This window comes from Mytilus trossulus, chromosome 3 (assembly GCF_036588685.1).
Source record: "Mytilus trossulus isolate FHL-02 chromosome 3, PNRI_Mtr1.1.1.hap1, whole genome shotgun sequence".
Classification (NCBI taxonomy): Eukaryota; Metazoa; Mollusca; class Bivalvia; order Mytilida; family Mytilidae; genus Mytilus; species Mytilus trossulus.
The window spans coordinates 30,221,056-30,234,607 of record NC_086375.1 but is presented as its reverse complement, the minus strand read 5'-3'; the positions used below and the strand labels follow the sequence as shown (position 1 = coordinate 30,234,607).

General features: G+C 31.1%; 1 protein-coding gene across 2 annotated transcripts in view; it reads right to left on the bottom strand.

Moving 5' to 3' along the window:
• The window catches only part of LOC134711199 (cilia- and flagella-associated protein 61-like), a 42,170-nt gene that overhangs the window by 27,247 nt on the left and 1,371 nt on the right, over positions 1-13,552 (bottom strand). For both annotated transcript variants that reach the window (XM_063571652.1, XM_063571653.1), the window contains exons 3-17: positions 12,878-13,173; positions 12,198-12,321; positions 11,641-11,773; positions 9,823-9,982; positions 9,121-9,276; positions 8,389-8,555; positions 7,859-7,995; positions 7,301-7,409; positions 5,796-5,866; positions 4,781-4,907; positions 3,649-3,726; positions 2,996-3,133; positions 1,996-2,064; positions 610-789; positions 108-184 (exon numbers count right to left, since the gene is read on the bottom strand). In XM_063571652.1, the coding sequence (XP_063427722.1) occupies positions 108-184; positions 610-789; positions 1,996-2,064; positions 2,996-3,133; positions 3,649-3,726; positions 4,781-4,907; positions 5,796-5,866; positions 7,301-7,409; positions 7,859-7,995; positions 8,389-8,555; positions 9,121-9,276; positions 9,823-9,982; positions 11,641-11,773; positions 12,198-12,321; positions 12,878-13,173 (2,022 nt within the window). The remainder of the gene's footprint in view (positions 1-107; positions 185-609; positions 790-1,995; positions 2,065-2,995; positions 3,134-3,648; positions 3,727-4,780; positions 4,908-5,795; positions 5,867-7,300; positions 7,410-7,858; positions 7,996-8,388; positions 8,556-9,120; positions 9,277-9,822; positions 9,983-11,640; positions 11,774-12,197; positions 12,322-12,877; positions 13,174-13,552) is intronic.

Here is a 13,552-nt window from a genome sequence, read left to right as displayed (position 1 = left end):
AAACTCATTGTCAATGTCATAAACAATGTATGTTCAGTGACTGTATATCACAAATGATTATATGTACAATACAATTTGACTGCACAGTATATAGAACTATTTCTTACCAGTAGGCCAATTGCTCCAAAAATCCTATACCAACATTGGAGGCACCAACAACAACTATCCTGGCATTTATTGTCACCTAAATAATGAAATATATAATAGGTTATATTTAATTAATCACTCTTAAGTTGAATCAAAATATCATTTATTTGTATTTGAATAACTACTATATCACTTGTAGTGATGGTTCTCGCATAGCTTTCTTTGAAGGAAATCATGAAAAAACAATTTCAATTTTGCAATTTCAGGTGTAATAACTATTTGAAAGGTTTGTTTTTCTTGTTTTTGATTATAACAAATTTTTTTCAAGAGCAAATTTAAGTGAGGGGATATTTTCATGACTTTCTCTTGAGAAATAACCAAAAATAAACCCCTTGAAAAAAAATCCCTTTAACAGTAAATCATTTTACTTTCTTTAAGTATGAAATAAAGGAGACCACATGTCACTTTTTCATATCATGCTCAATTCCAAGTCTAAAGTTTCTGTTCTGAATATAGATTTACCTTTGGTTCTAACACAAGTTTCCTGTTGACATGATTGAGAGCATATGGCTCCTGCTTTTTCAGCACTCGGTCTGAGGGAGCATTTATTGCTAGTTGTTCCAAGGGGTAGGTCACTTGTCTTCTGGCTCTAACTGGTACCATGTCATTTAAACTTGTAACCAGAGAATGCTGATCTACAGCCTAAAAAAGCATAAAATTAGTTTAATATTTTATATTCATTTTTAGAGTTTATCACATAAATACTGTTTCAAAAAATTAAACAAAAAGTGAAAACTGTAAAAAGCAAATGATACCTAGACATTTTGTACTATAACAGTTTCATAACATTGTCATGTGTGGCTTCAATGACCACTTTGTACCATAACTAGAGGCTCTAAAGAGCCTGTGTCGCTCACCTTTGTATATGTGCATATTAAACCAAGGACACAGATGGATTCATGACAAAATTGTTTTTTGGTGATGGTGATGTGTTTGTAGATCTTACTTTACTGAAAATTCTTGCTACTTACCTATTTTTTCTATCTGTAATGAATTTCCCCCTTTAATTACAGAGGAAAATATTTTTTTTAAACCAATATTTACCAAATTAATGAAAATTGTCAAAAATTGACTATAAAGGGCAATAACTCCTTAAGGGGTCAACTGACCATTTTAACCATGTGACTTATTTGTAGATCTTACTTTGCTGAACATTATTGCTGTTTACAGTTTATCTCTATCTATAATAGTATTCAAGATAATAACCAAAAACTGCAAAATTTCCTTAAAAATTACCAATTCAGGGGCAGCAACCCAACAACTGGTTGTCTTATTCATCTGAATATTTCAGGGCAGATAGATCTAGACTTCATAATCAATTAAACCCCATGTTAGATTTGCTCTTAATGCTTTGGTTTCAGAGTTATAAGCCAAAATCTACATTTTATCCCTATGTTCTATTTTAAGCCATGGCAGCCATCTTGGTTAGTTGGGCGGGTCACCCCACACATTTTTTAAACTAGATACCCCAATGATGATTGTGGCCAAGTATGGTTAAATTTGGCAGAGCAGTTTCAGAGGAGAAGATTTTTGTAATAGTTAACGACGACAGACGACAGATGCCAAGTGAGCCAGGTGAGCTAAAAAAATGACTTTTATTCACTATAGGATGAGGGTCATATGAAAAACTCTTGCCTTTTTTCTTTGAAGTAATTCTTATAACATGTTCAATATTTTCAAATATATTTTTTTTCATTTCTCAAGTCTTCAAGATTCTACAAAATGTGGACATGCAGTATCCACTATCCACATATTTTATTCTTCTCATATATTTTCAATGTTGTATGTAACTATTAAATTTTAGATATCAGATAACCGGACCATTCTTGATTAGATATATATTCTTACCTCCTTGTTTGTGTATGCTGGATACAGTGGGAAATATAAACTCGTCTTCTTTCCTTGTCTTAAAATTTCCTTTATAAAAAAAAGATGTATCAAATTAATATGATGGAATGGTATCTAATGTCCAGTGGCAATACTTACATAAAATTTAGAATGGAAATTGGGAATATGTCAAAGAGACAACCCAACCAAAGAGCAGTACAACAGCTGAAGGCCACCAATGGGTCTCCAACGCAGCAAGAAAACCTGGCACCTGGAGGTGGTACTCAGCTTGATATGTTAATATATGAACATAAACCCTGCTTTGTACTAGACTGATAGATTGACTGGTTTCTTAACATGCTGATTCCAGATGTATTTTGTTTTGTAGTAAGTAATTAGTCATGTGACTAAAATTCTTTTTTTAATTTGTGAAAGCATGTTATAAGAGTTATCTTCTCATATTAAATATAAAAATTCTAACATTTTTTTTTCTTTGTATATCACAAAATTTGTTTTATCATGTACAATGTATACAAAATCTGACAATTTTGCATAACATGTAGCTTATAAAGAGCTTTGTGACCCATACTTTTAAAAATATATTTGAAAAAAAGCACGATATAAAACTCTTCTTTTAGATCATAAAGTCGATCCTTGATTACCCTTAATCACAAAATTTGACAATAATGGTGCTCAAAATGCCAGAATAAGTTAGTCTTGCTATATATGCAACAAGTCTTCGATGAAAACAAATTAAATTTGATGTAAAAGCTATAGCTTTTCACAACTTTTAATAAAATGATTGATTGATAGGTGTGTTCAATGCCACTTTTAGCACTACTGGTTATTTTATAACTGTCAGTTTTGATTGCTGGAGGAAGCCTAAATTTATCCCAGATAACCAACGACTGTGGTAGGAAAACTGACAATGGCAGGCAGTTAAGATTGAAATTGAATGCACATATGAAATTATTATGTATTTTGGAGGGGGAAAAAAGACAATTCAGCTAAATGTACCAACCTTGATAAACATTTTGGACATGTGAGTAAATACAGGATTTAAGGCAAAGTGGTGAAGATGTCCATGTTCTTCTCTTTTATGATGATTGTAGTATATAAAGTCTTCAATGTTGTAATGTGATCTGATGTATTCTATGTTCTGAAAAAAATATCATGACAAAGTATGAATAGTTTCTCAACACATGTGTCCAATACAAATTTTTACATTTAATGCTCTGAACCATGTTAACAAACTTCTGGTTCTTATTAGTTTGGGGATACAAATTTTCCTACATAAAGGCAAACCACAAATTTATAAATGTTTAACAAAGTATAAAGTCTCTATAGGCTTGTATGCAGACTTTGGCAAAAAATATTTATAACAAATTAGATCAACAGTATTTGTTTGTGAATTTTACCAGATTTAATAATAATCAGAAATGGCAATTTTCTATTTTTCTACTTCCAACAATTAACTACAAAAACGATAAAAAAAAAATCTGTTTCAGAAAACTTCAGCTTTATAAAACAATGACCTGGGCAATAAAAAGATTTATATACGGGACTACCAATAGTCCCATTGGTCAAAGTTTGAAATCCCACAAACAATAAACTGTTAATTTTGAGAGCCTTCTACTTATTTTTGTGAACAGATCAAATGTTTGGAAGTCATACCTCTTCTCTTCTAATAACTGCCACTCCAACTATCTGGTCTTGACACTGAGCTACAAAAGCTTTAATTTCTGTTCCATCCTGAAAATAAATTTACACTTTCAAATAAAGAATAGAAAATTGCTGAAAGATATATATTTTTAAACACTAGAAAATTCATGTAATTCTAGATACATGTATCAGGTGTTAATTTGACTTCACACCCTATTTTTACTGAAATCAAAATTGATTGATTGATGAACCTATTTTGAGCATTTTTCCTTTGATCTTTTTTTTTTTATAATTTTTTATATCATGCGTCTAGCTTGAGATGGAAAATTATCACTAGAAAGTAAGAAGGCACGTGGCGTTGCTAACGAAATTGACAACGTCTTCATAGGTAAAATAACGATAAACAGATTATAATTGGTCATCTCAACTCGATTGCCTTTCTCCCCTTGCTGTCCCGGTTCGAGTGAGAAAATCAATCTCGTTGAAATGATCAACGATAATCAATAATTATCAGTCAAATGTTAGATGATTTAAACGTCTTTGTTGACTTGCCCATGGTAAGAAGGAACTATTAGGACTTTTAATGAAAAAAAGTCATATACATCATTTTTCGTATTGATTGATGTTTACTTAGCACTAAAAGGCTATATCGTGGTGAGAATGATTTTTGTATCATCCAAATAAGCTGTTTCATATGAGCTATTTTAAGTTTATCAGCTTTAAAGAATTTGAAATAATTTCAGTGAGTAACTAAAAATTTAGACAGAATTGGTAACTTGGCTAGAAAAAAGGTTACTAGGTAAATGACATTTGCATATTGGTATCTTTCAAAACAGAAACAAACTTTGATAATTCCTTCCAACAACTGAATATTGTTCATTATATAAATTAAGCACACACAAATAAAACAATAATGAGACTATTAGTACTACTAATTACAACTTCAAAAGGTTTTATAAATATAGAATAAATTTAAATCTTGAAACAAGATATGCTTTAATAAAAATCAATTTTTAATTAAAACTATTAACCAACATATTGATTTCTTTATCAAATTACATAATTGCGGAAGGCAGCATGTTCATCATACAATTTTACACATTCAACGGTAAAAAAGTTACTCCCTCAAATATAAAGAACTGACCTCGTCTCTTCTAGCTTTGTTGAACTGCTGGATATCTTTGATGAGATTTTCATTGAAGTTAATAGTCTTAACCAGTTCCTCTATGCCTTTTAGATCTTTAGAACAGACTGGACGCACATGGAAATCTCTGAAGACATTAAATTATCGTTAAAATCATTTTTCAATGAAAAGTATTGTATCACAGGTTATATAGTCATTATCATTAAATCTTTTTTTGTTTTTTGGGAAATGAGTTGGTGTTTTTACTTTCATGCATCTATCTTTAAAAGCAATTGACAACCATAAAAAAGTAATGAGCAAATTAAATCATTTTCAGAAAATGACATATTTTTATGGCTTTCATTTAGGATTTTTTGGTAGTGATTAATGAATGAATTTTTGTTTTTTGAATCCTTTCACATCTAAAAAAAAATTAAGGAACAACAAGAGAAATGAGAGGTGTAACAAACTTCAAATAATAACTTTCCTTTGTAAATTTCCTGCCAGAAATTAGAAACAATGGTAAGAAGAAAACAACAAAAAGTTGATTTGGTAAGAAGAAAACAACAAAAATTTGATTAAGGAATGACTGTAATATTTGATCTATCTATGAAGAAATAACATCAAAAATGTGGTGCACACTGAGTAACTCTAATTTTGAAAAGACAGAACAAATATTACAGTCATTTCTTATAAATTAATTCTAAATTCCATTTTAAACTGGCGTAAATCATGAAAAAACGTTGATGACGTCACTGTCACATGACCAAATTATGTCTGTTAAATGATAAACAAAAAATTGTCAGCTAATCAGAAGACCCTTTACATCTTTCTGCTTAATAGTTGTAAGGTTAAAACAGATTTCACCTTAAAAAAAAATAATTTCACAAAGATATTTGGATATGTACATTAGGTGGTCTACAGTTACTTAAAGGTACATATGATCAACCATCGGTTGCCTAGTGCATATATCTAAACACAGCACCTAAATTTAGGAACAACCATTTGTAGCTTAGCAACAACCACCAATACGTACTTGAGAAGTCCTGATCTGTGGAACACATACAATTCTTGTGGCAGTGTGCTTGGAGATCTTGGTGTGATTCTCTGAAGAAAAAATAAAACATTAGGAGTTTTAAATAGGAAATTAGAAAAAATAATTTTGGTATATATATTCATGATGAAAACTTGTCATTTTATTTTACAAAAAATATTTGATGAAATCTAACATACAATACCATGGATATTTTTTTGATTGGAGTAAAATACAGATTAGAAGCCTTTTTTAGTGGAGTCAAACATAACCTTACAAAATCTAAAACATACTGGTAGAGTGAGAGATATAAATCTAATTACTGATAAATATACATTCTAACATGACATGTACATCCTTCAAACGTTTTGAGTACACACCCGTGGTAAAATATGAATATATTGCCAGTGCTGTTCCGATCGTACTCCCACTTCATATGCTTTTTTATGAATGAGATACCCGACGTCATAGAACGATGACATTAGAATAGAAGCATTTTACGGGAAAATACACGCTTGTGAATCCGAAAATCATCACAACAAGGAAACGTAAACAAACGATGCTAAATGTGGTAAAAGCCCTTTTTTATACATCATATAAGACATATAAGTAAATTATCATTTAAAATTCATCCAAAATTGTCTAAATACATTATTGTAAATAGTTTAAGCATGTCACTAATTCAGTTTGCTCCGTTCTTTTACGCCAGTTTATTAGAGCGTTTATTTATGGAAACGGCAAATATTTGCCTCCACCTAGTGCGCTTCGATCCATAAGAATTGCCGTATTTGTCCGATCAGAATCGAAATAATTCATTGGGGCTTGAATATATCTAGATTTTACCACAGGTTGTCCCGAGCGTATTAAATATTTAAAAATTTAACTGTCGAGAGTGGATAAATATCGTATTACACAAGATTTGGTGATGGAATCTGTTTCTCTATAAATGATTTTCTAACATAATGCAGGCAAACTAATTCCTTCTTTTTGAATGATCTGCAAAAAGATGTTTTTTCTTTATGTGACGTCATCAGGCATGGTCGCCTTTTTTCATGTCGTCACAATAGGAAATTCAGAGGAAAGCAAGAAAATTGGACGTCATAATCTAATTTTACCCAATGAAAAACTGAGATCAAACGAACCACATGTTGATTAATTTTTTTTTATACAATGGGTGCAGAAAGGGATATATTAACGAAGATTTAGAGAAATCATGATATTCCTGTCAAGATTTCTAAAAATATTGAAATAACATTCTTAGTACCAATTTTAATGCACCAGATGTGCATATGATTTCGATAATAAATACCTCTTTAGTGATGCTTGAGGCCAAAATATTTGAAAAAACAAAACTAATACAAATATTGAAGTACTTATTGACCAACAAGTTAAAACACACTAATACACATATATTTTCAATTGTGCATTTTCAGATAGTTCTCATGAAGTGTAATAACCCGTGCATAAAAATTATGTTTTTGAAAACTATCATTCATGTATAAACTTACCACAAATCCTTGAATCAATGGGAATTCTGGTACAAGATGAGGGACTGTTATGACACAGAAATCATACTGTGGAAACAACTCAAAAGCTGACGACAGGAAATCTGATGATCTGGAAAAAAGAATTTAGAATATACATCAACACAGGAGGAGGTTGACATATTTCTGTAACTGCCATACAAAGTCATTAACTTAGAAAACTTGTAGTACACACACATTATTTTGTTACCACTTGAAATGTCATTTTGTACAAAATGTATCATATTGCCTTTTCTAAAGTTTAGTAACAGATAAATTGAAAGGACTTAAAAAAAAAAAGAAAGAAAGCAGAAGATTTGTTTTAAATGTACAATACAGTACATATGTCATTTTTATCCTAAGCTATACATGTAAATAAAAATATTGTTTGCAAACAGCTATTTAAATATCTATAAATCAATGTAAATATGTTGAAGACAGTACTTTGAACTATAATGGTTTACTGTCACAAATTAAGATTTGGATGGAGAGTTGCCTCATTTGCACTCATCCCACATCTTCTTATATCAATGTATTACAAACCTCATTTCATATCTTTCATCAATACAGAAGAGTTGGATACTAAAAGCATTCTGAGCTCCTTTATATATTGGAACAAATCGTTTAGGCAACTGTGTCATCGGTGTAATAGGTTTGGGTGTTCCAAGACGAGATATTACCTGAAACATATATCATTTCTATTTAAGCAATTCATGTTTTCAAATAAAACTAAAAATAGGGGAAAAAAACATATGAACAATTCTAATAATCTAATTTGTTCCAAGTATCAATATGAGTTTACCTTTCATTCAAGTTTGGACGTTCACCATATCAAATTACAATGGAAATTGCAATCAAGGCAAGAAATTTAAATAGACTGAAAGGCTTAGAAAAACAGTAAAACAACTGCAAGTTTTAGGCAATAAAAACAAAAGATATATATATGTCTACTTAAATTGAAAAAAAATGCATTCTTATAATTTTTCTATAGTATCAAATTTCCATCAAAACATTTATTTCTGAAACTTTTAGAGATGAATAAATAAATTCTCAAAATAATGATGAAATCTTACTTCTTCCTTGACTGAACTTTTTCTACTAGACTGCCCTGATTGTATCCTCTCTGCTTCTTTAGCTATGTCCTCTCCTTGTCCCTCACTTAGTAAAGAGGTAGAGCTTTCCCTCATGTGAGCATCACTTAATTTCTTCTCTACCTTCAGCTCACTTGTTGGACTTGTGGCTAGAAATAAAACATTTATGCTGATTTTAGTAAATAAAATATAGACATATCTTTGAAATTATTAACCAGAATATAGGACATACATGTACATGTAAGTCAAAATACCATTAAAAAATATTTTTAATTACTTCTTTCTAGTAAGTCTCTAGGTATAAAATAATGTGTTTATTCTGACTAGACCTAGATTTATGTTTATGGTAACATGAGCAATCCTTTAGTTTTTTATTCTTATTTTAAATCATTATTAATTTGTATTTCTGTGATAAGCATTTTTTTCATAACTATAAAATGTGGCAATTCAAAGTTTGTAAAGACAAATTAAGCAACTGTCAAGTCTGTCTTTGTTCATAGTTTGATTTTGTGAAAATGTTTATGCATTACGACAATTAATGTAACTGCTACAATGGAAAACAAATGATTACAATAGCTCATGTGATACTTCAGACCAGGTGAGCAAAAAAGTTGTAAAAGGCTAAAATAATTGGAATTAAAACATGATTACAAAAGCTCATGTGACCCTTCACACCAGGTGAGCAAAATAGTTGTTAAATAACTTGAAACTTACCTCTTGAACTCTGTTTACTTGACTGTCTACTAGCTGATTTCTTCTCTGTGCCTGCATCTGTTGGTTCTGAAGGGGCACCATTCACAGGTGCTTCTTTTGCTGACCCTGCTGACTTTGTAGAGGATGCTTTTGATGCAGGTCTTTCTTCTGCAAGTTCTACAATAAAAATAAATACTGGTACATAAAACTAAGACATGAGACAATGAGATGATCATATAAATTTCAAAACAAATTGAAAATAAAAATTATCTGTAGACAATTGTCACAAACACTGTTAGATATTTTTTGTGAATAGCCCTTTCTACTCGGTTTTTCAGTTTTTATTTTTAGCAATTTTCTAACTCTGTTGGCGTAAACATACAAGCATTGATTAAGTGTGTAATATTAGGGGATTCAAATTGGCTCTATTTTCTACTTCCAAAAGTTCTGAAATTAAATACATCTCCAAAATAATAGTTGGTGTACAATAACAGTAAGTTTTCCTGTTGCAGATACATTATATCAAATTTAATTTGAGTTGTGATGACCAATTGCTATTTAATTTACCTATCATGTTGTTATTAATTTCATTGACAACAGCATCGTGCCCTTAGTTTCTAGCAATAATTTTTTATATCACTATTCTGTGCTGAGAAGGGAAGATCTCAGTAAGATCAGAAGAAAATTTCATAAAATAGCGATAGTATTCATTTAAACACAAACCTGGAGGTGGACTTGGTGTTGGGGTTTTTGGTGGGACCAGATCATCATCTTGATGTGGTTTCTTCAAACCATGGAAAGATCCTAACTCAAAACATTCATTTAACATATCTGTGTTGACATCGTTGCTTATACTCATGAATCCAACTGCTGTTCCTTCAACCTGTCAAAAATATTTATGTATGAGGTATTTCTATTACAGCCTATTTCATCCATCTTCGCTAGCCAAGGGTTACGATCCACTCCCGCTCTCTTCACCCTTGGCGGATTGAGATAAAATTTCGGAGACACAAGGTAAGGATTTTTATTGGTTGCAGTCAAAACTCGCTGCATCCAATCAAAATGCGCCTGTAACATGATCACGTGTAAATGTAGAAAGTGTTTGTAAACAATTGCCACGTGTTTTTTGTGCAACAAGCCTTTACATCCCTAAACATACGACTATATTTAGTGAAAACTTGAATGTTTTTAATCAACAAATGGAAGTTCCTGTGTATGTTTCATGCACAAATGCATGAATGTTGACGTAAGCTTTCATTTCCGGCTTTACCAAGTGTGTAGCATCTAGACGCTACCGTGTTTTTACCTCCAAGCTGAAGAGTTCAAGTGCTACCATTGGTCAAGACTAATGTATTCGGAATTGGCGTGGTTTTTATCTTCCGATAGATGGCGCAACATTGTTATCACAAATGTTGGCTCAATCCGCCAAGGGTGAAGAGAGCGGGAGTGGATCGTAACCCTTGGCTAGCGAAGATGATTTCATCGAGTGTGTAGTCAAAGGTAATATCTTAAGTTAGCTTGCTTGCAGGCTGAGCTGTGTAGTCATTATTAGGTCAGGTATACTACCTAGTACAACAGATAGATAGATTGGTTATCTGCTGGACTAGTCTATTCTTAAGTACTTTACCTGACCTAACAATGACTTCACCCTTCAGCTAACAAGCAAGCTAACTAAAGATATTACCTTTGGCTTCACACTAAAGGAAATCAGCTGTAACTGTGCCTGTTTTAACGTTATTCTACATAGATATCCTTTAGAAAGTCATTTTTATGAAAATTTCTCCCTTTTGTACTAAAAATTTAGAACAGAAAATAAATAACTGCAGTTTACAAATTCAACAGTTTTTGATAGAAGGAAGCTGTTTCAACTTTGCAATAGAAAAATAATCCTTCGCCTTATTTTATACATTTGTACTGAAGTTCCTAAATTATAGGGAATTTTATTGATGTAATGAATGAAGTAGCTGTTCCATATGAACTAGCCTAACTGCTTTGAAAATTGAAAACTAACATGTGGAAACTGCATAATCTCTCATGTACTTTTTTTTATAAGCGAAAAAAACCCAGTATTCTTTATAGTTATTTCAAAATGCAATCCTTGGCACAAGCCTGAGTATACTTGTAAAAATTTATAATTTCTAAAAGTTTACATTGGTTATCTTTAAAATTCATATAATTTTTATTATTGTATAGCAATATAATATATCCTACAGAACGTAACCAAAAGTTAGCGTGCAATAAATTCTATCATTGCACTAGTGCAGTAAGTCTTCAAATTTCATGATGTCATCAACGACAAAATCTTAATTTAAACCAATTTTTACTTTCAAATATTATATTGCTATATAATAAAAGGGTTATTGCATGAATATTGGGGAATATTGTCCCTCGTAGAACATATATTGCACGAGCTTGCGAGTGCAATATAAAATTCTACTCAGGACAATATTCCTCAATATTCATGCAATAACCCTATATTATACCATACAACAGAATACAATTAATGGAATGAATAAATATGAAACAAAAATAATGTAATACCTCTGCTACTAAACACTGCATATGGTCATCTTGTGCTTCAATTAACTCAGCAAGGAAGAAATCACCATAAGCCATCTTCAGCATATCACTATGGCGATTAAAGATGGGTGTCAAGTCATCATGATCTTCAACTCTGTTAAAATCAACATTTCAATTAAATTACAACAGATAAAAAATCTACATAAATTGTATCACCTTAAAGGATCTACATGTATCATGCACAAAGTGAAATGCAAACTGATGGTCATATGGTGGTTTCTATTTCAATCACACATTGTAAAAGGTAGTGATTTAGAATTAGTTAGACCTATTAAGGACAAAAGAATAGAAGACAAATAAAACTTTCCTTATAATATTTAACTTATTTTTCACGAAATGAAAACAATGTACATGTACAGTCATATCACATCCATATCATATATATATCATGATAAATCATTTCTGTTACATACGTTTCCTTTCTGACATGAAGAATAAAACTGACCCAATAAAATCTAATTAATTTTTCAAGATATGAAGACCACAAGATTGCCGAATGATTTATTTCCAGTACATACGTTGCCTTTCTGACATGAAGAACAGGGACATGGTTATGTCTGTAGCAGGCAAATAGAGCTCCTTGTGTACTGCTAACACCCTCTCTTTTAGATAACTGCTGGAATACACCATCAAGTGAAGCATCTGCAAAAATATATAATACATGATTACATCCAAATAACTTGTAAGTTTTCTTTGGAAAATCTCTAACAACCATTCTGAAATCCAATTGTTACCTTTAAAATGCAATGTAAAACATGTTAAGTTACATCAATCACCTTTAAACAAAATTAATTGCTTTCATTTTCTAAATTTTTTCAAGCTGTGAGTAGCCTCCCAATAATGTACAAGTTTCTCTTGGGAATTCCTTTTTTAAAACATGAAGACAAATCAAATAGCTATGACGACTTTGGCAAGATAAAATATTTCAAACAATGATTAAACTGCACCAAAGGTGAGTTTTTTTCATTCAGTACTCCTTAATTCTGTTTTTCATTGACTTCATACAGATTGAAATTGTTTGAAGAAAGTAACATTTTAATGATTTTTACTAATTCAGCATGCACACCGAAAGGTTATATATGCATTTTGTTGAAAATTTAATATTTAGGTTCACATCTATCCTATATAGCAAATCCCCAAAAATGTAAACCCACAAAATTATATGAATCCTCCCACTGTATTTAACAAAATATCATACCAGGATAAGCTTTCATTGGTACATTCAGGAATAAATAGTGTAAGTCAGGAACAGCATTAAATGCAGTACGAATTATCTCCCTTGCACAACCACTGGCATATTCTTTCTTTGCAACAAAATAATGCATGTACAAGGAATTTAGAGCTGAAGTCTTTGGAGTGTCAAACATCTTGTGGAACCATTCCTCCCATGTTGATGGATCAACACCTTCAATGTTGGGATAATCAAAGAATGCAGCATGGCCAAGGATTTCTTCTTTGTCGTTACATAGAGTGACCGCTAACACAGCTTTCTCTCTGTGAATTAGAAAAGAATGATTAAATTAATAAATTGGAAAAGTTTAGAATCAAATTACACAAAATGCAATTACATATTTGTTTTGTTTACAGAATACTCCAAAAATATAATCCAGATTTTGGTTTTCTGTATACTATATTTGTACTGTTATATTTTTAATACATTGTAACATGGTTTATGTAGCATTAGGTAAATATTTCTGACTTTTTAAATCTTTCAGTAATATTCCTGACTTTTTGTCTTTGAACAAAAATAAATACAAAGATGAAGACAGACATCCTGTATTTTTTATTCTTCATGGAATAGAACCTCCATGATCATTCAGATACATGTAAGATGATAGAATATTTCATGCTGTGGCAATAAGTTAAAAAGGTG